Source organism: Notechis scutatus, chromosome Z, assembly GCF_049901735.1.
Source record: "Notechis scutatus isolate UNSWTSFEM ecotype Mainland chromosome Z, rNotScu1.2, whole genome shotgun sequence".
Taxonomy (NCBI): domain Eukaryota; kingdom Metazoa; phylum Chordata; class Lepidosauria; order Squamata; family Elapidae; genus Notechis; species Notechis scutatus.
Window position 1 is genome coordinate 92013985 of NC_142025.1, and position 27995 is coordinate 92041979.

General features: G+C 38.6%; 2 protein-coding genes across 8 annotated transcripts; one reads left to right on the forward strand and one right to left on the reverse strand.

Moving 5' to 3' along the window:
• Nucleotides 1-26: 26 nt before the first annotated feature.
• Nucleotides 27-5000, reverse strand: MIEN1 (migration and invasion enhancer 1). Its single transcript, XM_026679736.2, has 4 exons — nt 4810-5000; nt 3310-3407; nt 2535-2611; nt 27-1804 (listed from the first exon to the last, which is right to left on the reverse strand). The coding sequence occupies exons 1-4, from the start codon at nt 4890-4892 to the stop codon at nt 1721-1723; spliced, it is 342 nt and encodes a 113-aa protein (XP_026535521.1). The 5' UTR covers nt 4893-5000; the 3' UTR covers nt 27-1720.
• Nucleotides 4839-27910, forward strand: LOC148128998 (uncharacterized). 7 transcript variants are annotated; one of them, XM_087945748.1, is made up of 6 exons: nt 5245-5444; nt 5909-6007; nt 17704-17758; nt 23832-23892; nt 24002-24206; nt 26209-27910. In XM_087945748.1, exons 1-5 carry the CDS (start codon nt 5356-5358, stop codon nt 24058-24060), a joined length of 363 nt encoding a protein of 120 aa, XP_087801874.1. In that variant the 5' UTR covers nt 5245-5355; the 3' UTR covers nt 24061-24206; nt 26209-27910. The 7 variants fall into 7 exon arrangements, 2 of the variants coding, with proteins under 2 accessions (XP_087801874.1, XP_087801875.1); XR_015745679.1 differs by lacking the exons at nt 5245-5444; nt 23832-23892; nt 24002-24206 and adding an exon at nt 4864-5002 and having other exon boundaries at nt 26209-26345; XM_087945749.1 differs by lacking the exons at nt 23832-23892; nt 24002-24206 and having other exon boundaries at nt 26209-26449.
• The last annotated feature ends 85 nt before the right edge of the window (nt 27911-27995 follow it).

Consider the following 27995-nt stretch of genomic DNA (forward strand, 5'->3'; position numbering starts at 1 on the left):
ATTAAGAGAATCACATAGACAATATATTGCAAGCATTTTAGCATTTTCTCCTTTATTATAAATTGCACTAAATAGAGGCTCATCAACAATTTCAACATATAAATTAAGACTCTGGAAGCAGGAAGATTATTGGTGCCTTTCACCGTCTGGCCCCAGCAAAGGGGCCAACAAGCAGCAGCATTTTCAATTACTTCTTAGAATTACTCACTGATAGATCCAAGATGAAAACTGGATTATTAGAATCAAGTCTTGAAACAAAATAGAGGCATCACAGTACAGTGAAAATGACAGTAAAGTAAAAACTAAAGAAAATTATATTGCTCATTCCTATGAAATAAGCTGTGAAACATGCAGTTACAGGGTTGATAACTTATGTTCTGATTTCAATATTTGCCATACGTACTGATGAGAATACTATGACAATAAGTTCATGTCGTGAAATCTGTATTACTAGTATAATAGATATAGATCTACAATTTAATCAAAAGAAAGACTGTTTGCAAGTAAACACTTCAAGTTAGACAGGTACATACTCTGATCCAAATGAAACTCTTAAAAGTCTCATGATTGCAATGGAAGAGTTAGGCTTATAACTTACTGTTGAAATAATTAAACTACAAAAATACTTATTGGGAGGGGGTAAAAAGTTCAAGAAGTCTAGTTTTTAACAAGACAATTGAGCTGTAAATATAAGTCACCCATAAAATAATTTTTAAATGTCCTACTATGAATTACTTTCGATTTTATACTTGTTCTCAGAAAAAACTAATTCAGAACATAAGCATCAAAGAACTACTTTCTTTGTCAACAAATCATGCCGTTTGGGGATATCTTAGAAGGATGATCATTTGCAAAAGTTCAGCGCAGTGTAGAAAAGAAATGAGTATCTAAATATTCCCCTCTCACGTGTAGCAACATTGTCCTGGTTAACTCGATTGAATTTCACGTAAAATTAGGGAAACTCTAAACCTAAGATAAATCAGTGGAGTAGGGGAGCAAAAGAATTGTGATTAATTCTCATTCATGTAGTGTGGTGTGTAGGATGTTTTTCATTCTGAAGCACTCCTTTAGCAACAATGACCCCCAAAATGTTGCTTTAAAATATGTGGTCCTTGAAAACATTTGCTGTAGTATCAATTGTCCCTATACAGGACTATTGGGAAGACTTCTTATCAAGCTTCACTCTGAACCTGCAGATCTCATAGTGAAGTCAGGTTGTGGCACCAGCTCATTCTAAATCCCTGGAAAGGAGCAGGAAAATGGCCAGAAGTTGTGGCTTTAAAGGCAGAGAAGCTAAAAGATCTTAGATGTTCTAAGACATCTAAGACAAGGTTTTACTCCTGTTCATTCAGATGGGATTAAAAACAAATACAACATGAAAGATCCATGCTAGCATCTCAAAAAATAGAAAAATGAATTACATTAAACTGTCCTCAAGAAAAAAAGATTACTTTATTGAATAAGCCCTGTTAAATGAACCCCCCCCCCCAAATATGGCTTAAGTTCTAGTTCTAGCTTATTTTACTTGTTTGTAAACAACCAAAATTATTTTAATGTCTATCCTGATCAGGTATTAAACTATTGATTGAATTAATACCAGAAGGAAAAGTTGGAAGCAAAAGTTGGAAGTAAAAGTTGGAAGCAAAAATTGGAAGCAAAAGTGACAAGGATTCAGGGAGGGTGGGCAAGTAGAGAACATGGAGTAAATGTAAAAAATACACTAAAGAATGACACAAGGTGGCCGGCTCTTGGTGATTTTCTCAAGTGGCTCTCCATTGCTAGCCCTCCGAATGGCTTCAATGAGCTAAAGAGACAAAATGGAGAAAATAAACTCTGTAATTTTCCACCCCATTTTCAATAGACTGAGTGAAAAAGAATAAATTGTCAAAACGCCGTCAATCAAGGAAGGAAAACTAAATCTCTTGTACATAATTTCTTTCCCCATGAACCTTGAAAGTGAAGGATTTTTAACTCCCGTGTTGTGTGAACACATTTTCACTTCTACAAGGGATTTCCCTTTTCCTCCTCCCTGAAGTGTTCCGTCCCCACTATTCTACAATATTATCATCTCTCTGGAACAGGTTTGAAGGAAAATGGAGGCTACTGGAAGAAGAGAGATACTTTTTTTCTATCACACCTATAACAACTATTCTATTCTAACTATAGGATAGGCTAACTAGATCTAGCCTACAACTGTATGTTTTATGAGGAAGTGAGAAATATTATTAGAATAATGCTCCCATTTTATCTGGATGAGAACATGAATTAAGAATACAATTTTATTCCTGGCATGTCTACACAGTATTTTTTCAAATAAAGTCAAGGATGACTATAACTTCTAAAGCAAATATCAACATCATTTTCAGCATCTAACCATTCCTCTACTTTTTAATTAAAACTAGTCAAATCCTACAATATGTTGCTGAGCTCATCTCTGAAACCCTACATGAGAACAATTGGACCATTACCTTAGATATTTAAGCTTTCTTCCAAAATAATATTTTGAGGAATAGCAGGAAAAAATAAGAACTCACGTCTTTCTCATAAGGGAATCCTCCATTCTCAAGTTTGGAGAAGATCAATTGTCCATTTATTTCTATTTCAAAGGCACCTTTAAAAAATATGTTGCATTATAAGCAGTTCAGTTCATATTAATTCATCCAGAATCAAAAACCTGCTTGTGTCACCTATCTCAAAAATAAACCTATAAAGTGACAGTAAGATTTCATACTCATACCTATACATCTGTATATACATCTGTACTTGGATGTGGACAATCCATGTGAAAGTCCAAATATTAGAAGACAACTCATCTCCTTGTAGCACTAAATTTTTACTGGGTATACAGTAAAGGTCAACTTTTCAAAAGCACCTGGACTTCTTTAATTATTCACCAGGTATTTCTTAATAATATACAGATAAACTCAGCAGATAAACTGAACTCAATCTGAGGGGTATATTTTAGGACCTAAGACTCTCATCTTACCCATGAAAATATACAGTATATAGAGATTTCAATAGGTGACCTAGCAAACGGGGGCAAAAATATTAATTTTTCTTTCCCTACTACTATCTCTTGTTCTCATTTTAATTTATATGAGTATGAACTTTGTTCTCTTAAACTCTTAGGACTGATCATAGGCTAGTTCCCTAATTCCAAGGGGTACAACCAGCCCATACTGGTGATCTTCTAATGTACAGGTTTATTATGCAGACATTAATTTCATAGACATAGTATCTTCATTCCATCATATAAATGAGATCTTTCTAATTGCTGCTGCTTATTAGCATACAGACACTAACTTGTACCTGTGCCCCCAAGACGGGATTCGATCTCCACATCGGGGTACTCTTCTTTTACAGCACTTGCCAGTTCCAGGTAGGCAGATTCAAAGCCACAGGGCTTGCTAAAAAGAGAAATTAAGTGTTGGTGTAAAGTTTAAGTTGAAGATAGGGTAAGATCTTCAGTAAAAAAGGCAGTAAAGTGAAAGTTGGGTGGAGGCAATAAAATATTTGATTTTTACATATGCACTACCTGCTTATTTTGAAAATAGTACTAAAACATGGTTCACACGAGACTGAAGAATTCACAAAGAGTAAATGTCTTTATTGTGCATCATCTTTCTGTGGAACGAGGGGCTGCATTCCAACATTTTGCAAATATTACCAAAAGAAAAATATCCACATTTTTACATAAAATACAGTAACTCATGCTATTATTCTGCTTTCCAGGCATGCTTCTGTCATTAAACTCTGAACCATGCAGGGCAAACTAGTTCTTTGGCTTCTAAGCTTGATAAAATACAGATAGGCTAAATAAACCTTGAGCACACAAACATTCTCCCAACATCAAGGAGCCAAACTAAACCCCTCTGTTATTTGCCCTTACAGTAAGATTTGGTTTGTGGAGACCCCAGGAAGGCATGTTATTCTGTCCCTTATGATCTGTAAAAATTCACGTCAAGGCGGTTATATCATAAAGTTTATGACATAAACCAGGCTAGCCAGGGAATTCTGGGAGTAAGTTCCCGAGCCTTAAAAGTTGCCGTTTTATTTATTTATTTTTTCAAGTAATTATAAGATAACAGGTATAAGTATAAACATAGTTATGAATACATGAAATGGATACATATAAGAAAAATAAAAAGAATCAATTGGACAGGGACGGTAGGCACGTTGGTGCGCTTATGCACACCCCCTACAGACCTCTTAGGAAAGGGGTGAGGTCAATAGTAGACAGTCTAAGGTTAAAGTTTGTGGGGTTAGGGGAAGAAACCACAGAGTCAGGTAGAGTATTCCAGACATTGACCACTCTGTTGCTGAAGTCGTATTTCCTGCAATCAAGTTTGGTGCAGTTAACCTTGAGTTTGTATCTATTGTGTGCTCTTGTGTTGTTATGGTTGAAGCTGAAGTATTCATTGACAGGTAGGACACTGCAATGTATGATTTTATATATATTATACTTAGATCGGACCGAAGGCGGCGTAGTTCTAGGTTGTCTAGGTCTAGAATTTCAAGTCTGGGAAACTTCCGTTTCTGTAGAATTTCTGTTGGGAAACGCTGCTATAAAGCAACCGCATTGGCCCAAGAACAAAGAAATTAAGACGCAAACACGGAGGAAAGAAAAGGCGACTCTCTACCTCCCTGCCTTAACAGCGCAACTTTGAAGGGGAGCCAGGCAGCGAAATCAAGAAGCATGAGAGAAAAGAGCAACCAGCTTTCGCAGCCTCCATGGATGGGCGGGATTACCCTCTGCCGAGGCGTGGCCTTCCCCCCACAGGCGCCGCCCTCCGGCTCTCTTTCGCTCACCAGTATTCCACGACGATATGAATCCCTCTTCCGGTAACGGGCGGGACCTCCGTAGTCGGCTCTCCTGACCCATCGCTCATCATGCCAACCGCTAGCGAGTCCACGGAACCTACCCAACAGCCTTCCCGTCTCAGTTCGGGCCGAAGTTTCAAAAACCAAGGTTGACTTCCTGTGGGTTGCTACCTCATCCCAGGCAAGAAAACCTACTTCCGGCTTATGTGGGCCTTCAGAGGCCTTGCTGGGTCACGTGAAGCGGGCCTCTAACGGGCCTTTCGTTTCCTCCAATCTTCTGCCACACCGCCGAGAGTTTGAGCTCCCCCTGCTGATAGCTAGCATAATCGTTAATGCAGAACTCTATCCATTCCCTTTAAGTCAGCTGTATCCTCTGTGCAGTTCTCCGGGTCGCTACCATGGAAACACTGCAAGGGAGCAGTTCCATTCTGATGGTTACTCAGCCTTAAGAGTTTCGTGGCCAGTTTCTCTATTGGTGACATGCTAAGTCTCTGCTGTCAAAGAGCCCTTCCTTTCAAATAACCTTCAGGCACCATGCCCTGGATAATGCAAAATACAAATGCAAACTTTCTATCTGTATCAACCATCTTGCCTTCAAGAACTCATAAGATCCTAGGGAATCGGTATCATTGGATTTGCATTTTCACAATCTGGACATGTCCTTGCTTCCAAATCTGGTGATGAGCTGGGGCAATTATTGTTGGAGAAAATAAACTTTTGAGGCAGGTTTCTGCTAAGTAGATATTGCAAAGAGGAATCTAATTGTGGGCTCCTTGGTAGTCTTTGACCATGAGGTTTTCCTGCAGATGTTTCGTTACTAAACTAGGTAACATCATCAGTGCTGGAAAGGAATGGGGAATGGAGATTGCTTTTATGTTTAAATACTAGTGTTCTGGTGTTGGTGGGAATGTTCTTGGAGGTTCCTTGATTAGCTGTTTACTGTTTATCTGCATTGATAGTTCTTTGATTGGGGTATTGTTTTCTTGATTGTTGACTTAGTGTTAATCTTGGTGTTAATCTCTGCTCCTCTGAGTGTTGATTTCTGGTGAGGTATTTTGATATTTTTGTTTCCTTCTTATTTTAACAGCACATCCGTGAACATCAAGCAGCAGTCAAAAGACATAATGAAAACTCCTTACTTTCATAACAAATGGACAGACTCAACCATAATCTCAACTATAAAACTGTAAGTATCCTAGATCAAGCCAAGTCCCGAAGTCTCAGAGAATTCCTGAAGCCAGGCATTCAGACAAATCGGCCATCAACTTACATGTAGAGATAAATAACATCAACATTTTCTTAAAAGAGAAAATTAAAAAGGCCAAAGGGAAACAAAAATATCCTATACATTTGCTTCCCTTTCCATCTGGGTGAAAATATAGTATAATCCTATACATTCCAGATTTTGGCCAACTTCACAAATCTTGAGTGGCAGTGGCTTTGGGAACCTGTAGTTTAAAACTTCAGGAAGGCACCAGATTGTTTCTAATATAACAGCTTTATTTTTCTCAATATGGCTAGACGAACAAGAGAAAAAATGTTGAACAATCCTCTAACATTTTGATTTTAAAAATAACAGCAATTCAAGTTGTAAATAAAGCATTATGGAAAACATAATTCTTAAAATTATAATCAGCTCCAAAAACCTACTTAACACTGTGAAAGCTGCACACTTTTTACCTCCAAATATGGAGTGGTAATAAAGAAATGGGCATTTTATCTGAAATATGATGCTCGAAACAACTGTTTCTTATATCAAAGCAAATTTGCATAGATTTGCATAGGTGTGCAAATACTATCTAGTACTTTTATCTAATACTACCTTTTGAAAAACTGCAATATTACCACTTCAGGCATTCTCTTTCTTGGCTCTTGAATGATTTTGCTTCCTTGATTTATTGGTGCAAGATTTTATTCTTGGTGTTCTGCTACTTATATTATATTTTTAAAAAGTTATAATTTTTTTAAAAAAATACGTTAATATCTTGTAGGTCACGTTAGAAATTTTGGGGGGAAAAGTGACATAATATATTTCAAAATATACATCTTTACTTACAAATAAGGAGTTTTTCTGTGTACAGGATGAATTAAATCCTACAGCTGGGTTGAACTAAGCAAGGTCAGACCTGGATAATATTAATAGCAGGTTTGATGAAGTGATTAAAGTATCCTACTAAAAATTGAGAGACTGATTTCTAATCCAACCTTAGATACGATTTCAGCTGGGTGACCTTGAGCTGGTCATTTCTCTTAGCCTGAGGAGGAAAGCAAACCACTTTTGAAAAATCTTGCCAAGAAAAGTGCAGAAGTGCAGCCCATACAGTCTGTGAGAATTGGACACAATTGGAAGGGGAAAAAAAAACCGTATAAGTAAGTCCTTGAGGTTTAATAGAATGTATTTTTATATAAATATGAATGTAATCATGTTTTTTTCAGTGTATGGATATATAATCTGTAAATCATGCAGATATGAGTATATTATATAAATACAAAATTGAAACAATTGTCTTGATCTATACCAAGTCCATAATTCCCCCTTCTTTTTTATTTTAAGCTATCTTGCCAAAGGCTAAAATTAATGCATTGATTGATTATGTGTCATCAAGTCATATATAAATGAATTAGATTTCTAAATTTTAGCTATTTTAGTTAGGTAAATTGGAATAAGGTAAAACTGTTGATTTTAGGGGCCACATTTTGGAATTGAGGATAGGGAACCTAATATATTTTGGTTCTAGCAGAATGCTGTCTTTCCCTGTGGATGTGTGAACATCTTTCCCTTTCACTGAGAAAGAACAAAATTCAGTTATACTTTTTGCAAGAACTAAATCTCCCAGAGGTAAAAAAGAGACACAACAGATTTTTCCTTGTTAAATGTTTATATGTTAAGACCCGATTAGAAATTCAAGAATGCACAGAAGCTCAACATAAATGGGTGTCCCAGTACCATGAGAATCATGCTACAATGTCATGATAAATATGGAAAATGATAATTTACAAGGAAAAGAAGTGCAACCAAATTGGGACCTTCTACTACATCTATTTAAAATAGTAGATTAGTTTCAGATCATGTATGCAAACCTCTTGTAACAGTTCACTTATAAAATTAGACATTCATACTTGCTAGGCTTGAAAATAACCACATTTTGCACTAAAATGTTATTACCGTATATGCCGGCGTATAAGACGACCCGGCGTATAAGACGACCCCCCAACATTTCCACTCAAAATATAGTTTGTTATATACTCGCCCCCTCTTCCGCACGCCTTCCACTTTTGTACTTTTTTTTTTTTTTTGAGGCACTTTTGTGCACCAGTGGAAAGCGATCCCGTGAAGCCGAAAGGAGCAGCCAGCCTTCTCCCAGCTCCCAAGGAAGCGAGGCTCGCACCGCCCGGGCTCCGCTGAGGTATCCAGCTGGGGCTGTCAGGAGTTGTTACCGCTGGCGCGGCTCAGCGCGGCTCCAGTCCTGCGTTGCCTCGGGAAGGGAAAGGCAAAAGGAAGAGCCGCGGCGGCGCTTTGCAATGGCAGCAGCGGCTCCTGGTTTTGCCTTTCCCTTCCCGAGGCAACGTGGGACTGGAGCCGCGCGGAGCCGCGCCAGCAGTAACAACTCCTGACAGCCCCAGCCGGATACCTCAGCGGAGCTCGGGCGGTGCGAGCCTCGCTTCACTTGGGAGCTGGGAGAAGGCTGGCTGCTCCTTTCGGCTCACGGATTCGCTTCCACAGTCCGCAAAGTGCCTCAGCCGCGGCAGCCGCAGTGCTTCCCAATTACTATTTGCCGGCGTATAAGACGACCCGGCATATAAGACGACCCCCCCAATTGGAGGCATGTTTTTCAGGGCAAAAAAGTCATCTTATACGCCGGTAAATACGGTAGGTAGAACAGCTCACCTTTGGAATTATATGACTTCAGATGATCTAGTTTTGACCAGAGAAGTTTTACATTTGGTTTGATAACTTTTGAATACCGTAGCTTAAAGTTCTATTTGCATGAAAATCCTTTCTTCCTTCTCTGCTCCCCACCCCCACCCTCCACCCCATTTGATCTATTATAGCAGGGGTCCCCAAACTTGGCAGCTTTAAGACTTCTGATTTCAATTCCTTGAATTCCTCAGTCAGCTGTGCTGGCTGGAGAATTCTGGGAGTTGAAGTCCATGAGTCTTAAAGTTGCCAAGTTTGGGAACCATATAGGCTAAACTTGATCTGACATGCCCTTTTTTCCAGAACCCCAAAAATAGCTTGATACCATATCTCCAGGTGACTTCTGCAGTTCCATAAAGAGATTCAGATAGTTTTCACTGTACTGCAATCATCAATCTTTTTTTTGATGGTCCTTTGGGTCAAGTTTGTGTAACGAGCAGATTTCTAGGACACATGCAAGGCAGAATGGTGAATATCATAGAGTATTTGTGATAGATGGATCCCCTAATTGACAGTATTTCAAACATCTAGTTCTGTCTTAGATAAATGTGCAGCATATAAGCAGACCAGGAAAAGGGGAGGTGAAGAAGGGTGGGACGGGTATGGAAATAGCTTTGTTACAACGCAGTGGGCTGAGTCACTGAATAAAGTAAAAAGTAGGAATCGTCTTTTCAATCCAGCCAATATCTATAGTCAGTAAAAGGCAATGTGGAGACTTTTGGTTTTTGGATCTGCAACATGCAAGAAACCCACATTTGCATCAGAGAAGAGTTATGGGAATGGTCTTTTGTATGAGTCTGCAAAAGCTGAAGTTTTGCTTCCCACTACAAGGTAATCTCCGGGGACTATGGTTGTAGTATCTTAAAGTATATAGTACAGAATTAAACCTGGAAGCTTATGCCTTCCCATCCAGACATCATGCTTTGTCTATTCATCAATATTGACTCTGGCTCTCTATGTGGTGGTATTAATAAAATGTCTGTAATTATTAACATTGATACTCCCCCTCTCCAGGTATCATATTCTCTATAGGCATTTTTTCTATTTTAACACTAAAAATATCTTGTGCTCAGCTGCATATCAAAGCAAAGAAAGATCTCTTCTTGAGACTGGTAGAAAAGATTATACTGCTCTGATATTTATGCTCCTATTCAGGAGCATTTATGAAGGTAGGCAAATAAACACCTGCATATAGAAATATTTAGTGACTCTAATGCAGGTTGGATTATATATAGTCTTCACTTAATGACTTATCATTTAATAACTATTCAAAGTTATGATGTACCTCTCCAGAGCTATTTATGATCCATTTTTGAAGTTTCAAAACTGCATGCAAGTATGTGCATACACACACACACACACACACAAACAGTCTCATGATTGTATTTTGGGCATTTGGCATCTGGCTCACATTTATAGCTGTTTGCAGTCTTACAAGTTTAGGCATTTTTTGCCAGTTCCATCATTTACTTCTGTTTTTTGTGGGGAAAAAAAGTTAAAGTTCATATGGTAATCCAAAGCTCTTTTCAGTGACTTCCAACTCCTATAGTATGGCAACAGGACAGTTTTCCTATTTTGAGAGGAAAACATTAAAGACCATAAAATAAGCTTAGATTTTAAATAATACCAGTATAACCACCTCTTCAAAGAAAAAGAGAGGTATCTTTTACTGGTGTAACACAGTTTCATTCATTTGGTGTTATCTTCCTGTTTATAGTGTCCTATGTTCAAAAAAAAATTTTTTTTTGTAAAAATTTTATTTGGGTTTTCACAAAACATACAATTAAAATATCTTTTTGAGAACAGCATGATTCCAGGTTATCACTTCTCTATACAGACATAAACTCGTTTACATATTCATCTTTTTCTAAGTTTCAGTATCTTTCTAATCATATTTATACTTTTGTCTGCCCTATTTACACTTTCATATTTTCTTTTCTCATAAAACAAGATTTCCCCTGTAATTACTAACTGGAGTGTAACACCTTTATATCTTTAAATTACTGTCCATTCAAATCTCATTTAAGATTTAATTTATATCTTAACAATTATAACATTGAATCTCTAACCTCTATTTTATAATATATAACTCTTATCAACCAAATTCTGCTTGGTACATTCCCTTAGAAATACACACTAGGTTCTAAAAAATACAATTATAACATTCCATTTCATATAATTTATCAACCAAGTTCTATTTGCTACATTCCCTTAAAAATCAATAAATTCTAAACAGAAAAGGAAGTAATTAATAGAGTTGTTATTCTATTTAAATTCATCTTAACATCTGATATAGTTAAAATATTCCCATCCTTTCCCACTTCCATTCTCTTATTCTCTTTATTTCATTTAGTTACATTCCATTACATAACAGTACCAATTTTATCTATCACTTTAATCACCTATATTTCATATTTTCTATACCCATTACTATTTCTAATATAACAATACTATCTAATGTACCCTTGCAGAATCCTCTCTTTTAGTTAAGTTTTCAACCATTATCTCTGTGAATCCTTGTATGTTTTCCCTGCTTCTCTATATCCTGTTTCTGTCCTTTATAACTTCTCCTTTCCATTTTCCCCCTCTTCTTCCCCCTCACCTTTTTGACCCCCTTTCTCTCTAGTTCTAATTCTCCCTTCTGTAATCCTCTCTTCTGCTTCTTCCTAGTATTGTAATTACTTCTCAAGCTATTCTTTTTTTTTTTGGTTGTTTTTTCAAATCTTAGGTTTTTCACTCCCTTTCCCCCCTTTTCCTTTTTAAGCCCACATAGAATTACTTGATCATTAAAGATGGCTTCTTCCTGCCCTTCTTGTTCTGCAAGCATTTCTTGTTGTTTTTCATAGTTCCAAATCTCCATTTCTAAAAATTGAAATATGAAGCCAAAAGATCCTCTTTCTTCTTGTGCATCTTCTTTTTGCTTTTTAAGTTCCATTTTTAGCTCTTCAGGGAGTGATGCCATTTTAAACACTTTTAAACAACCACCCGATTAATTTTTGTCATTAAAATCAAACAACCAAAATTCCAAAAATCACCAAGTAATCCAAATAACCCAAAGCTGTTTCTTCTTGCTTCTTTTTTCCACTTTCTCTTGCCGGAGGGTCTGTTATCTTGTAGCAAAGTTTCAATTACAATGTATCTTTTAGGAGTCTTGTTAAAATTTCACTGTTAATTCTTTTTAATTTCAGGTGGTCTCCTCCATTTTTCCACATCCCACCCTTTTACTTTCCCCCCCCCTCTCCTTTCCTCCTTTTAAAGGTTTTAAAATATCCAAAAGTCTTTACTATCCCTTTGACATTTTATTTTCAGCTTAAAATTGCCTATTAATGTCAAAGTGGATTTATATCAATTTTTTGCTCAGATCTCTTCTTAGCATTTAAAGCCAATTGCAACTGTCAATGTAAGAGGGGAAAAAAAAACACCAAATCTTTTGTCTTTCCTCTCTCTTTCGCCACTTCAAAGATCTTCTTTGGGAACAATATTATTCTTTATAGTTCAAAACTCAGGGTACCTTGAATAGTTGCTTTCTCAATTCGACCTGGTTAGTCAAAACTTTCTCTTTTATCTTCCTCCTGCACAATCTTGTCTGGTCGGGTTCTTCTTTGAGGTGGCCATTTGACCACCGCTACAACCGCCTTCGGGAAAGGGAGTAATAGCCAGCCGAGGAGGAGAGATGCAGCTCTCCTCAACCCCACTGGCAGTCTCCCCCCTCTTTACCACCTCTACGGGGCGGCTTAGCCCTGAATCCAAGCGGCTCGGGGCGCTCCGGCAGTGAGCACAGATCGAAACCGCACACGATCGCGGATTCGGTCCATCACCGAAGAAGCCCAAACCGGAAGTTCCCCCATCTCCAAAAATGTTAAATGTAGCCTCTGGATACAGCAAAGCCATTCCTGTATTAAAGCAACTTGACCTGTGCATTTTTGAAGCTGGCTAATATAACATCAGATCTGCATCAGATTTTCCTGTCCCAGGAAAATCAGGCTCGTTGCCATTTCTATGTCTGTAACAGTATGAGAACTGCAAAATGAAAATATTACAAAACTGCAACAGGCAGAATTTTCCTATTTTTCATTTCTTTCTGATTTGTAGTAGTATATTGTAAGTTTTCTGTCAGCAAACAGCAGCAGCAGAGCTAGCATTAGTAGATAAAGGCAGCATCCCATACAACTAAGAGACAGCTCAGTGATAATGTTCGAGGCTATTTCAGTATTACTCCCCCCGCCGACGCAGGACTTCTGGTTTGGTTGTGGTAAACGTATGACATCTGTGCATGTGTTCATCTTAACCAAGGGATAAGTATTAAATAAATTCAATTATTGATGAATTTTTGAAGAGGCACTAATAGTGGATTTTTTTAAAAAAAAAAAGGCTATCATGTAATCCTTACATCATGTCTTTATCTAATGACCATTGCGTTGGCCCCATGAACAAATCATTCAGACTTACCCAAATTTACAACTGCCTTTTGGATGCCCTCACCTGCCCAATGCTACTAGTTGCTCCCAATGCCTGGCTTTGCCACTACTATACCAGCTGGAGTTTTCTCTATGATATAAACAACCAGAATGTATTTATTTCATTTCAGAAAGTGTTCAAAATTCTTCAGCTACACTTGAAACATCTTATTTTCTCAAGACTATAACTTATTTATAATTGTGTTCTGGGAGTAGGACATTCCCTCTCCGTTCTTTCTATGATATTTTATTTGGCCCTGAGCTTCAGAGATGGCAGTAGAGTCCTGATTAATAGACTTTGAGATCAGTGATTACTTCAGAGATCCTAGAATTCTTGCGATATTTCACATGCCAAAATAAAATGAAATGTATCTCTCTCTAATGTGAATACAACAAAAGAAATAAATTTTCGGAGCCTAAAGCTGGCTAGCAGAAATTGCAAAGTAAAAATTGTCTTTCTTCAAAGGGAACATCTGCTTTGAAATTGTTCCATCCGTATATGTTTTCATTCACTGAACTAATGTCTTATAAAACAAATGGCAGTGTGAAAATATGATCGTTTATTTTCTATTCTTTGAAAAAGTATTTTTAAATTGTTGAAATATAGATCTATCAGTTTATTTTGAGAAAACTGGCCTCTAAAGATTCTGTAACTCTGGGCCAGTTTCTCTCCAACACAAAATTCTAGGATTGGATTATTAGCCGGATACAACACTTAATGTTTCATTTCAAAAACTGTCTTGAGTATTTATCTCATTTTAATGTCAATTTAAAAAACTTCCTGTCATGGTTTCCATGGGTTGCCAAATGCAATGGATTTCAAAACCAGTGCTGATTTAGTTCTAGATGTGTATGATGTTGCTTGAGGAGATGCACTTACTTGCAAAACAAGAGAAAACAAGTTTTCTATAAGTATCGTGAAATTGACTAGATGGGATTAAATCTGACTAGAAGGATTAAGAAGAGTTTGGGAAATAATCAGGGCAAAAGTTTTCATACTCTATGATCACTCTCTTGAATGATAAATATGTGACTGACCCCCCCCAAAAAAATCAAATAATTTAATTGAGATTAGGACTAAGCTAGTTATTACTTATCAGTAATTCACCCGTACTAGGTATTTTTCCACCTTTTTCACTATACTACATCTTTTTAAATCCATATTTGTGTTAATTTATTTTCCCTTTTCTTTGAAAGTGTAATAATCCTTAGTTTGGAAATACAGCAGGAGAAATGAATATGCCACTTTAGCCCTTAAATTTACAATATTAGAAGAGTTGGATGACCCTTTGAAAAAAAAAAAGCTCGATTGCATCCATACATCTTTATGTCCTTAATAGCATGAAGCAATCATGCACCGTTGCTTTTTCTTTCTCAAGGAGTATATAGATGGAAAAACTTCCAAGCAACATAATATATAATGTTAACATAAATGTACTATTATTCTTGGATATAATTCATCTCATGACTTGCTTTACAGTAAGATGAATTATACTTGAGATAAAGCATTTGTGGGGATGCAGGACCATTTGGAGTTTTGAGTCAGTTTTTGACTCCTGGAGTCTGTCTGGACTAGTCCCTGCAGTTTTCTTGACAAGCTTTCAGAAGTAGTTCACCATTACCTTCTCCTAGGGCTGAAAGAGAAGAATTGGCCTGAGGTCACCCACTGGTTTTGTACCTAATGCAGAATTAGAATTCAATCTCCCAGTTTCTAGCCTGACACCTTGACTATTACATCAAACTAGCTTTCAAATTGACCATATTTAGTCATAAATCAATAATGACAACAACCATCCCCTAAAGGGGATGATCATTATCCTCAAGATACTTATTTAAAAACTATATAGTTATTTATGGTTTAGATTTTATGGTTTAGATAAGAGCAACAAAATTGAAGTTCCAGAGCAGTATGTGCCAGAGGTAGCTTTATTCATACAACAATTCCAGTTTTACAGAGTGGGTTTTTCTACCTCTTTTCCTGACACAGATGTTGCTTTTACAATCTGCAGTACTTTACTGGTAGTGATGTACCTGGTAGAGGTATTAGATCAGCTTAATTTCTATTGGTTGCTTCAGATTCTACAGCCATTTCTCCTTCCCTCTATTCAATTCCTTTCATGGTCATTTTGGCTTGGGTTGCAGGATACCCAGGATGCCCAGGTTCTGCAGCTTTCCAAACTACCATCTGAGTATCATATATATTCCTTATAAAGTATTACTATTCTTTTGAAAGGATGTTAAATGTATCTTTTTTAAAAAGCTGTGTGTTTATAGTTGCATGTGGAAGAGCTGTTGGCCCCTTTTCCCTCTATATGCAGGCGGCCTAGAATGGGCTGTAGATAACATTTTATATTTTATTTCAGTAAGACCCCTCCAGAGTTTCCGCTCCCCCATGCATTTCATTCAGAACTGGAAAATGCCCTCTGTGAAAGTGATTAGAGACAAACTGATTAGTTCCATGTTAAATTAATAATAATATATTATTATTAATATTAATAATATGGCTTGGGACCGGGTTATCTGAGGGAACGTCTCTTGCCGGTCACATCTACCCAACCCATTAGAGTGGGGAGGCAGGGAATATTGTGGGTCCCATCCCTGAGGGAGATATACCTGGTGGGACCCAGAAGAAGGGCCTTCTCCATGGTGGCTCCCTCTCTCTGGAATATCATTCCCAGAGATTAGAATGGCCCACACTCTAGCACTCTTCCGGAAGACACTGAAGACCTGGTTTTGCCAGTGGGCCTGGGGAACCCAGAGTGGGATGGAGCCATCAAATGGCTCGTGTGATCTGCTGTCATCGGGGTGGGGGATAGGAGTTGGGGGATGATTTTTTATTTTTATTTTTTTCCAGATTTTGTTCTATGGTACTTTTTATTAATTTATTTGATTCTTTTTGTTAGTTTTTATTGTTATTTTTTTTGTTTTAAATATGGTTTTACATTGTGTAAACCACGTCGAGTCGCCATGGGTCAATAGGCTACAATATTAAATAAATAAATAAATAGACAAACAAATAAACAAGCAAACATTACTAGTGTTAGAAATGAGGCTGTCTTCTCCTTTCATGCCACTTGATAACAGTTGAACAGGAAGTTACATTTCAAAGCTGTTTGAACTTCCTTAAAGCTTACAAAACTTCATAGTATCACAGTTGAGCCCGTAGGTTGAAAGGCTGGAGGTTTCAGTCCTCTTACCCAAGAAGTCAACATACCTTCCTACCACTCTTTTACTTAGTGTAACTGGTTCTAAGAGCTTCCAATACCTAATTTTTAAGAAGTGTTTCATCTGGCATCTTTCTACTAACCCTGGTCTGTGAAAAAAATGGGCTTTCACAATCAAAATTGTCCTTCCATCAAACAAAAGGAAAAATGTATATGATTATGGTTATAAAACAGATTAAAAAAGGTAAACTTGTAAAAAAAATAATAATAATTTCTACACTGGACTTGTAGTATAGAAGCATGTCCTTTCCCCATCATTTTTTGAGTTGTGTGGTTGATATAAATCAATCTCACGAGATAAACAAAATAATTTTTAATTGAAAATGTGATTTATGAATTTATGAAGTCTGGTTTACAAAAACCTATGCACTGCTCTAGGCAAATCACAAGATGGTGCTGGTTTGTTATATCAGTAATCTTTGGAGAGAGGCAGGTTTCAAGTTATATATCAGTTTCAACAAATTAAGACCGAGAAAAGTAAATCTTTACATCAAATTTACTGTATAACTCTGGAATTGTACATAATATATTCCAGATGCAAAGGAAAAGGAATTGGGGGGAGTTAACACAGAGAAACATAATAAATTAAAGCAAAACTCTAACTGAAGTAGTTATATATTCCTTAGAGATAACATGAATCTCAAGCAAAGTTCTCTACTTTTTTTATACTGCATTTCTCCAGATCTCTGGGTTGTTTTTAGCCATTCACCAGAGCTGTTGGGAAAATGGCAGACAACCTAGCTAAGACATAACAACTTTTTGCTCTGTGACTCCAGACTTTTAGTCCCCCCACCCCCCGAAGAATCCAAACATCCTGAATCCTGAAAAGAGAGATAGGTAAGAAATCTGCCTTTGGTGTAAATAATAGGAAGAACACGATCCCTGTGAATAACAATTAAAAATCAGACACTATTTCAGAGTTAGAATGACAGAAATGCTGCATATTGGCTATTCACAACACTTTCACTGAGGCCTCTTCCTTTCCCCAACACACTACTATATTTTGAAATTCGTTTTAGAATTACAGGAATGCAGCAGTGTTGTTAAGTTATCTTTAGGTACCTCTATTTAAATTTCCAATACATATAGTTTTTGGTTAATGACTCCTTGTTTTGCAGTTACGTTATGGTGCTGAACAAGTGGTGATTATGACTGATCCTTCAAATTCCGGCTGTCCCAGCACCTCTGTGTTCATATGATCATGATTTGAGCACTTGGCAACTGGTTTGCACTTATGTTGTAATAGCATCTCACATGATTATGATTTGTGACTTCCTATCAGCTACCCCAAGCAAAGTCAAGAGGGAGGTTGGCAGAGAAGATCAAAAGTTGTTTGGGTAAGTCTCGCACATCTACACACTTTCCCTTAGGCTTGCTATGCTCACACTGCCTCTCCCTGGCCACTTGCACAACCTTCCCAACCCCTGTGCACCCTTCTTTACCTGGCAGCAATCATCCCAAGCCCCACTGTACTCATGCTATGCCTTCCCCACTTCCCACACATCCTTGCTCCCTCTTCCAATTGGCAGAAGTACTTACCTGCCTGCCAGCCTGCTTGTAAGCAATCTGAGATTTGCAACTTCCTGCTGGCTCCTACTGACTTTGATTGTTGCAAACTGGTAGTTGTGAGGATATGTTCACTGAATAACCCACAATCTTACTTAACAATGGCAACCAGAACTGCAGGGATTGTCATTACTAAGTGGTGCAAAGTAGTGGATCCACTGCTGAAGGGCCCTGCTAGTGGGGAATAGATATTTTAGAGTCCATTCAGAGGAGAAAACATATTGAGATCAAACCTGTAGGTCTATCCATGAGCTGTTCTGGTTGCTTGTCCCTGATATGCTTTGCTTTATGACCACATTGCCTAATAAAATCTGGTCCCAATTGCTGTTTTAATTCAAGGACTACCTGCCTGGCATCAAAGCAGCTATAATAAACAAGTGGGAAAAGCATAAACACATTTATGATGATGATACTTACAATAATAATTATTATTTAAATCTATATGCCACCCAAATCTCAATGATCCTGGGTATCTCACAATAATCAAACAAAAAATTATAATAAAAATCAGTGAAATGTGTAAAAAAGATAAAATTCAGCAGGCAGGATATAATGGGCATCGCACTCTCCCTTGCAAAAAGCCTGAGCGAAGAGCCAGGTCTTTACAGCTCTTCAGTACAGCAGAATGGGGCCCATCTAGATGCTACAGAAGAGATGCACTTCTGGGCTCCCAATAGATGACAATGTTAATCAAAGAAACTTGATAGTGACTGACATTTTACCCTTTTTTAAATCTAACCCAATTCTCTTCTGAATCTTTTTGTAGCAAAAGAGCTGTTTTCAAAATATCATTTTACCACTAATTTACCATTTCTTAGTGTAGTGAAGAACTGTTTCCGATGTGATTGGATGGGCCAACCTCTGTGACCGATCAATTATTTCTCAGGATTCTAAACATGGGTTCATTGCTGTTCCAGGATAGAGCTATTTAGAATATTAAAAATCGACTTGCAGGAAATCAGAATGAATTTTGACAGATGTCAGAACAGGTCTCCAGGGGTGGGATTCAAATTTTGTAACAATCAGTTCTGTGGGCGTGGCTAGATGGGCATGGCCATGTGGCTGGATGGGCATGGCTTTTTTGCAGCAACACCCCCCCCCCGCCCGTTTTTTGGGCCTTCTGGGCCTCAGTGAAGCCTCCGGGGGTGGGGGCATTTTTGCTCCCAGAAGGGCTTAGAAAGGAAAAAAATGGAGCATGGGTGGGCACATAGCACCCCTCCCATGCTTCGTTTTGGGGGCTCCTGGGCCTCAGGAAAATCTCCTGGGGGGTGCACTTTTGCTCCCAAGAAGCTTCCCTGAGGCCCAGGAAGGCAAAAAAGGGAGGTGGCAGGGGGTGCTGTACCCCCTCCCTTTTTTGCTTTCCTGGGCCTCAGGGAAGCCTCCTGAGTGAAGCAGTAAGTAAGTGAGGGGAATCCTGGCGCAGCTGATCATAGGAACAGCTGATCATTGGGAGGGGGAAAAAAAGAAATACCTGTCAGCGCTTCAACAAATCCACCCACATTCAAATAAAAAATCTTTAGCCACATCTCAGAGAAAAGAAAATTGATTTATTAGAAGTGGCCATGTTGGCATTTAGCTGGATGCAGCCAATGCTAAATTGCATCATACATTTCCCCCTTGACCCTGATCTTCCCCCCACCCCCTGGATGTGACTTCTCCAATGGGACACATCCATATCCAAGAGTCATCCATCATGCTCTCCACTAACCTTCTTACGCTCTGACAAATTTGGGCTGCCGGGGTGATTATCTAGGCATTTAAGGAATGCCTTATTTCCCCCCTTTTTCTGGCAGGTAAAAAGACCAAAGGAGTATCTTTTTAGTTGACAATACCTTAAGGAGTGACTGGGCGGGGAAGTCAGCGATGCCGGACATGCGCGCAATGTCACGCATGCACGATAAGGACTGACTGGGAGGGTAGGGGTGGGCAGAGAGGGGCGGGGCCATCCAGGGGCACAGTTCTCTGAATTGCGCAGAATCATAACCGGTTCTATAGAACTGGTCCGAACTGGTAAAATCCCATCCCTGAGCTTTACTCCATATTAAGGATGGCAATGATGGAGGTTTTCCCACTGATAGGTGATACTTATTGGAGTAGTAATGAATGTGGGATACTCCACCAATCCTTAAGGCTTCACATATGCAGAATGAATACTTGCATAGACATAAATCATTCATCTTTAGTTACAAGCTCAAGTTGTAGATTTAATATATATATTTAAAAAAAGGTGTTCCCGTTGTCTCAGTACCTTCATTTTTTTTCTTCAGTAATATGCCAAGATGCCAAAGCCTCCAGGAAAGGCACACAAAGAAAGCAAAAGCTTATTTGGATTCAGCAGAAAAAATAATCCTCCTTGGCTCCAGTTTGGGTGCAACTATTTAAGCCTATGCTGCCAAATTAAAGTAAATGGAAGAATATTCCTTAAGCTGCCTTGAGAGTTACAGTAGAAGAAGGACTTTGTCAGATTTGCCTGAGGCTGCATTCTTATTCTTAATGAAGTAAATGGTCTGAGTCCAGATTGTACCATTCAATTTAATAGGGTCTCCACGTTAGTTTTCCTGGTACTTAATTTTTGTTTTTGTTTAGGACCATTCAGTCAGGTTAATCTGAAATGGTACAACCCAAAAGTAGGCTGAACTTCCTGCTTCTCAGAAGACCTGTTGTTGAATCACTGCTGTTATCATTTTTATCTGCATTGAAGCTGAATAAAAAAAGGTTGAAGTTAGAAGTCAATATCCATAAATAATGTAATCAGAACTGTTTTAGTTCACTAAGGAGATATAAGCAGATAAGTTGTAGGTAGGTAGGTAGGTAGGTAGGTATCTATCTATAGATAGATACCGTATTTGCCGGCGTATAAGACGACTTTTTTGCCCTGAAAAACATGCCTCCAAGTGGGGGTCGTCTTATACGCCGGGAGGACTCCGACTCCCACTTCGAGCTTGAGTTGCAGCCGGGAGGGAGGCTGGGGGAGCGGTGTGTGTGTGTGTGTGTGTGTGTGTGTGTGTGTGTGTGGGGCGGGTGTCACTGCGCCACGCGCTGCGCAACCTTTCCCCCTCTTCCTTCCTTAGCGGTGTGGGGAGGAGAGGATTCAAGATCCTCACGTGCGGCGTACTTTTCTTTTTCTTTTTTTCTTTTGTACGCAGGTTTTGCATGCGGGCAGCTGTAGGTTAAGGATGGGGAGCCCGGGTGGGTTATCAGGTTTTACTGTGCTTCCAACATGTGCGAACGGTGGGAGAGCGGAGAAGAGAGCGAGCGAGCGCCCGCTGTGTGAAATCCTGCCGTCAAAGCAACACTGGGGGAGGCAGGGTATAAATTTACCAGGTTAATGTAGCAATGGTGATTAATGCCCAGAACATTGTTTGCGGGTATTGGGGTGTGTGTGTGTGTGTGGTGGTGGTGAGGAGAGGTTGTCCTTTGAATGCGGAAAAGTAGGTGTGACCTTGTGTAGGAAAATAAAGAGATCCTTTTTAGCGTGTTTGGCTTCTTTGCCTCCCCTCGTTCGTTTTGACGTGGAGATAATGGCCTTCGGGCAGGAGGGGAAGAAAAGCGGTAGCTGGATCATTTCAAATTTCACTTACTCTCCTGCCTCACTTCAATATGTCTGAGCGACTCCAGATACTGGAAGACTTTTTGAATGAAAGTGTTACCTCCATTTTTTTTTTTTAAGAGGGCCACTTGGGGAAAAAAAAGATTCTAAGGAATTCCTTGTTTCTTGATTAAAGAGAAGGCATTGAATATAATGTTCCTTGGCAGCCTTTTCAGTGTCCGGGTTTTGGTGTGTGTGTGTGTGTGTGTGTGTGTGTGTGTGTGTGTGTGTGTGAGAGAGAGAGAGAGAGAGAGAGAGAGAGAGAGAGAGAGATCAGCTGTATTGAGAAGAGAACGTTTCCTGTGTTCTCATTTTATTTACAACATATTTTACGCTTAATGGTAAGCAATGAAAAATATTTTAAAACTCATTTCTAAACTCCATAGCTATTTGCATATTCTTGGTTCAAAATTGGATTAGCTCATTTCAAAATTGTCCAAAGCAGAAAAGTGCGTCAAAAAAAAAAAAAAAATGCAAAAGTGGAAGGTGTGTGGAAGAGGGGGTAGTCTTATACGGCGAGTATATAACAAACTCTATATTTTGAGTGGAAATGTTGGGGGCTCGTCTTATACGCCCAGTCGTCTTATACGCCGGCAAATACGGTAGATAGATAGATAGATAGATAGATAGATAGATAGATAGATAGATAGATAGATAGATAGATAGATAGATAGATAGTTCATTTATTGTGATTGCTTAAAATACCAACAGAGGATAACCATATGATGAAAATCATGTAGAGTATTGCTTAGGAAATTCTTCACTATTGTCATAATTTTCACTTAATTTATCTAGATGTCAAATGAAATATTGTCCTGTAGCACAACAGCTATGTTCTTTCTCTTCATCTTTGTCAAGTTAAGTGTTTCTTCAGTGGGTACTTCTGGCCTTCCAATGGAATATAGATCTGAAAAAAGCAGAGCCATTTTTTGAAGGTTTCAGATATGACTCCTTGGTTCCTCATTTGGCTTCTGGCCTTGTGTATGGTTTTTCCCTACAAAATGCTTATGCTTATGAAATTAAAATATATGAGAGAATAAATTATTCTCTCATAAACTACAGCTGAAAAATTCATAGCCCCCATCCTGCCAGAACTGTTGAAGCTTCTTGGATGAGAAGCAAAACATCTTCCGCAAGGAAAAAAAACCAACAGTCCAGTTGCCTTTTTGAATAAGCACCTTTGAAATTGTCCAGAGGTCTTAGGTACTCTCTGAGCTTGCTTGTTTTCTTGCAGACATTTCACTAGCACTAATGATGTTATCTAGTTTGGGTAATGAAATGTCTGCAAGAAAACAAACAAGCTCAGAGAGCACCAAGGACCCCTCATGTCAACCCTCAGCTACAAATATTTTCCTTTATTAGACTACCCAGAGTTATCCCTCCATTTAACCAGTCTGCTTTTACATTCCAGGTGTTCTAATCCCCACACGTTGGAGGGCAGCTGGTTTGGAAATTTGTCATAGTTCATCCCATATGCTTTATATATACCAAAGATAATATATAATCTGTTCAAGGAAGAAATGCAGTAATTTTACTTCATCAGGTTACCAAAAGGCTTTTTTTTTCTTTTGGGTGTGGCTATCTTCCCCTCGCTCCACAGCATTTGACCATACAATCAGGACTGCAAGCCAAAGATAGAATTCAGACTACATCTCATCAAAAGTTACCTCAGTGTGTAAAGTTCACTGAATTCAGTATGAGACTTATTGAAACCTAAAAAGAATCAAGTACTAATGCTCTAGGAAATAAGGTAAGTAGGGGAAAGAACACTTCTGAGAAGATTTTTTTCTCAAATGATGGCTGAAATGAATTTTGACCTTTTTGAAGATCAAAAAGAAATAACACAGATTTTGACATTGCATTTTAAAGTAAGTTCTCTAAGGCAGAATGGCCTATGAGATTGTCAGATTGTTTACTTCATTGCAATTTATACATTAAATCTAATATCTTTTTAAATATAATTTTATTAGATTTTTAAAAAGTGATAAAAATGAAAAATGTAGAAAGCAAAGTTGAGAAAGAGAGAAAAGATAAAGTGCAGTAAATAAGAAAAGGGAAAGAATAAATATTTAAAGAAACTATGGTTCATATGATAGTTAGAAATAAACTTATTCTCACTCTTCTCCAAGGTTATTTCACATAGTTAACTTCTTTCTATATGCAATTCTATACTGTCAACAAATCCATAAAATTATCAAATCATTTTTATCCATTTTCAGCAATTTATAAAAGTACTTATTTTATCCCTGATTAAGCAGGCCAGTTTTGCCATTTCTACCAATTCTGTCATCTTCACATTCCAGTCCTCCATTGCAGGTATGATAGATACATTCTTGTGATAGCATGTGGTTAAAAAATGTGCAGTAAAAGAATGGGAATGCAAAGGGAACATAATTTCTGAGATTATTTCCAATCCCTTTACCAGCAGCAACCCAAGCAATGGTGGTATTCAGTCAGTCCGTACCAGTTCACGCAAACCGGTAGCAAGAATTTGGTGTGGGTTGCCAAACCGGTAGTAACTTCTGGGTGGCCATACCCCCGACCTGGTCGCCAGTCGCTTGCTTGCCCCACTGCCCGATGCTCGCTCACCCTGCCTGCCTGACGCTCGCCCCACCCAGTCACTTTTTAAGGTATTACTTTTTTTTCCTTCCCGACAATCAGCTGTTCCTACGATCAACTGTGCCAGAATTCCCCTCGCTTACTTACTGCTTCTCCTAGGAGGCTTCCCTGAGGTCCAGGAAGGCAATAAATGGAGGGAGGCGGGCGCAAGCCCCCTCTCCCCGTGTGCTCCATTTTTTGCCTTCCTGGGCCCCAGGGAAACTTCCTGGAAGCAAAAACTGCCTCCCCCAGGAGACTTCCCTGACGCACAGAAGTTCCCTAAATGAAGTAACGGGGGAGTGGTTTGCACGTTCCTTCTAGGCTCCATTTTTTTCCTTCCTGAGCCCCAGGGAAGCCTTCTGGAAGCAAAAAATGTCCCCCCAGGATGCTTCCCTGAGGCATAGAGGGTCCCAAAATGAAGCGTGGAGGGTGCTGTGCTCCAGGCTCCGTTTCCCCCCCCTTCCTGAGCCCCAGGGAAACTTCCTGGGAGCAAAAACGCCTCCCCCTACAGGGAGGCTTGCCTGAGGCCCAGAAGGCCTAAAAAACGGAGGGGGAGGTTGCAAAAAAAGCCACGCCCAGTCAGTCACATGGCCATGCCCACCAAGCCATGCCCACAGAACCAGTAGTAAAAAAAATTTGAATCCCACCACTGAACCACAGGTTTGTGTGTGCACTGGGGAGAATATGTGCACTACAACCTCTCATCTCTGAGTCACATGACTGGGAAGACAGAATTCTAAGAGAACGTAGAATTGAATACATTAGTTGCCAACATTCCAAATCACCAATGGCTTACTGCTTCTTCCTTAGGAATCACATTAGAGGTTTACAACCTTTTGGGCACCAGGGGACTGATTCCGTGGAGACAGGTTTTTCAATATACCAGAGGAGGCATGATTTTACATGCTGCCTGCATCCCGCAGATGGGGCTTCGCTTGTTTGCACAGACTGGTTGCTGGGGCCAGGAGGTTGGGGATCCTTGCATTAGAGGACTTTAAGGAAAATTTTTCCTGTACTGGCCTGGGCCAGATACTGTTCATTTTATCTTGATTTTTTTCTTCTTCTCACACCATACTAAATTTGGACCTGTTCAATTTTGGAAAATTATCCTGCTAAGAAACACATTGACCCTTTACTATACATATTTTTTTTTCTTTAACATTATCTTGCATTGTAAAAAATAATAACGAGATAGGGAAAGCAAGAAAAACATTGCTTCAGGAATTGTTTCCAGGCCCTTTACAAGCAATGGACTTCAGAGACATATAAATTTTCTTCTGTATAATGAAACAACATAATTCAATTGTTTGTGAGATCAGTGGCTATATAAATTGATTTAATAAATAAATATTGCATTTCTCTGTATGTGGTTTTTGCTGTCTGCACTTACCAAGCACAATTGGGGCGAGCAACTCCATTGCTAAGTGATACAGTGGTAAAGTGAAAAATCATGTGACCATGTCCAATTTATGATGGCAATTTGTCAGTTCTAGCTGTGGTCATTAAGAGAATGAATGCAGTTAATGTTAAGTGCGATGTCATATACTATGATACTGAATTGCAACTTCCTGTCAGTTTCCTCACTGACTACTTGTCGAAAGCTGGCAGTGAGGGTCATAAATGGCGATCCCATGATCTCAGGACTCTGCAGCCATTGTAAATGTGCACCAGCTACACAAGTGCCCTAATTGCAATCGTGAGGCTGTGAATATTGATAACTTTGAATGAATGTTGATAAGCAAAGACTATCTGTCCCTTCTTGTTTGTATTTAAATAAGGAAGAATAGCATAGACTGCATTTGCTCTGTTCTGCATCCCTTGACTGAAAAATGAAGGAGCAGAACCTTAGAATGGAACAATCAGTAACCTTTCAAGATAGGGGTCTAACTGTTATAGGGATGGGAATAGAGAGATGTTTTTCCAAAATTATTTTCTGCACAATCTTAAATCTGATTGTTGGCCAATTTTGAAATCTGACATTTGCTTTACTGACTTCTTTTATATCAATTTTGGCCCTCTCTTTTTGATTTTCAGAGTTACCCAGCTGGTGGAAGGAGACAGCAGACAAATCAGGACCTGACTTTCTTGACAGAACTTCTTCCCAACATTCCTTTGGGTTGGAAAGAATAGGGAACAAAAAACCAAGATTGAGATTGGGAGGAGGAGGAAGGAATACAAAGACTAGAAATCATTTGCCATGTATGTACATGACATGTACAGCTCATGAATTTTACTAGTTTTTATTTTCAAAATGTACATAAGATTAACTTTAAAGAATTAGATACAAGAATATTGGGAATAGAAATATAGTTATTCCGTCGTTAAATAAAATGGTTATTCTCCCTGAGTTTCTACCATTTTAGGCTTAGTATTTCCACATTCATTTAAGAATATATTTTAAATATTGTATTAAGATTCATATGCATTTTTGTATAAATTTCTTCTTACATGCACATTTTTGTCTGCAATTTGCATAGTTTTGTTTTGTACGAAATTTTCTGTAATACAGGTATATTTTCACTATGTGCTATCCCCTAACAGATATAGCTCTGTGTGTGTGCATGTGCTTATGTGTGTGCATGTTTGTGTATATATGGAAACACACACACGTACATATGTAAGAAATGCACTGCAAAATTCTAAGAACTTGTCATTTCAAGAGCTTGTAACTTGTTTCAGTTTGTGTAATTTATTTAGTTAGTTAATTTATATTGCTTCCCACTCACTTTCAGTGATTCTAGGTGGCTTACAAAAAATGAAAACCCCAAATACAAAGAGTAAAACTAATACCAACAAGAAAGCAATCAAACCCCTTGATGGATTCCATCCCACTCTGGGTTTCCCAGGTCTTCAGGGCTTTGCAAAAGAGTGTCAAAGTGGGGGTCAGTTCCAAAGGAAGAGAGTCTCCACAGAAAAAGCCCTTCTTCTGGGTCCCATCAGAAGTACTTCCTTGGGAAGGGGAACCGGCAACATTCCCTACCTCCCTGCTCTGATGGTTCGTGTGGATATAAATGGGAAGAGACAGTCCTTCAGATAAGCGGATCCCAAGCCATGTAGGGCTTTAAAAGTGACAAGCATTACCTTGAATTGTACCCGGAAGTAAATTGGCAGCCAATGTAGCTCTTTCAGGAGAGGTAACACATGAGCACACCTAGTCTGCACAAAACCATGTGGGCAGCTGCATTTTGAACCAGTTGGCGCTTCCTGATACTTTTCAAGGGCAGCTCCATGTAGAGAGCGTTACAGTAGTCAAGATAGGAGGTGACTAGGATACAAGTGATTGTGAGCAGGGATTGTTGGTTCAAGGAAGGGTGTAACTGGCACACAACCCGCAGTTGCACAAAGGCCCTCCTGGCATTACTGCCATCTGGTCTTTGAAACAGGAGTCATGAGTCCAGGAGAACCCCCAGATTACATTCCAAGTCTGTTTGAGGCACCCCATTCAAGACCAGACAGGGCAGTGAAGAAATGGAGAACTGGATCCTGTAACAAATCAATAGTTTTCTAATAATAATTTCACAAATATTCAATAAAGTCATTTTTTTATTTCATGAATTTTAACAGTATGAGGAAAAATAACACTAATTGGATGTTTGTGAATAATTGTGTAATTAAGCTTAACAGTAGTTATTATTTCCTAAAATTTAATGTTTTTTTGAAAAGAAAGCAAATATATCAATCTTATTAAATGTCACAAAAATCTCAATATTCCTTTATAAAACTTTGTTGAAACCTCATGACATTTGAGATTATTGATAGAGATGCCCAGGCTATTCTTTGAAATTGAGAAACGGTGTTCTGATTCTGAAAAGTGTGCTATT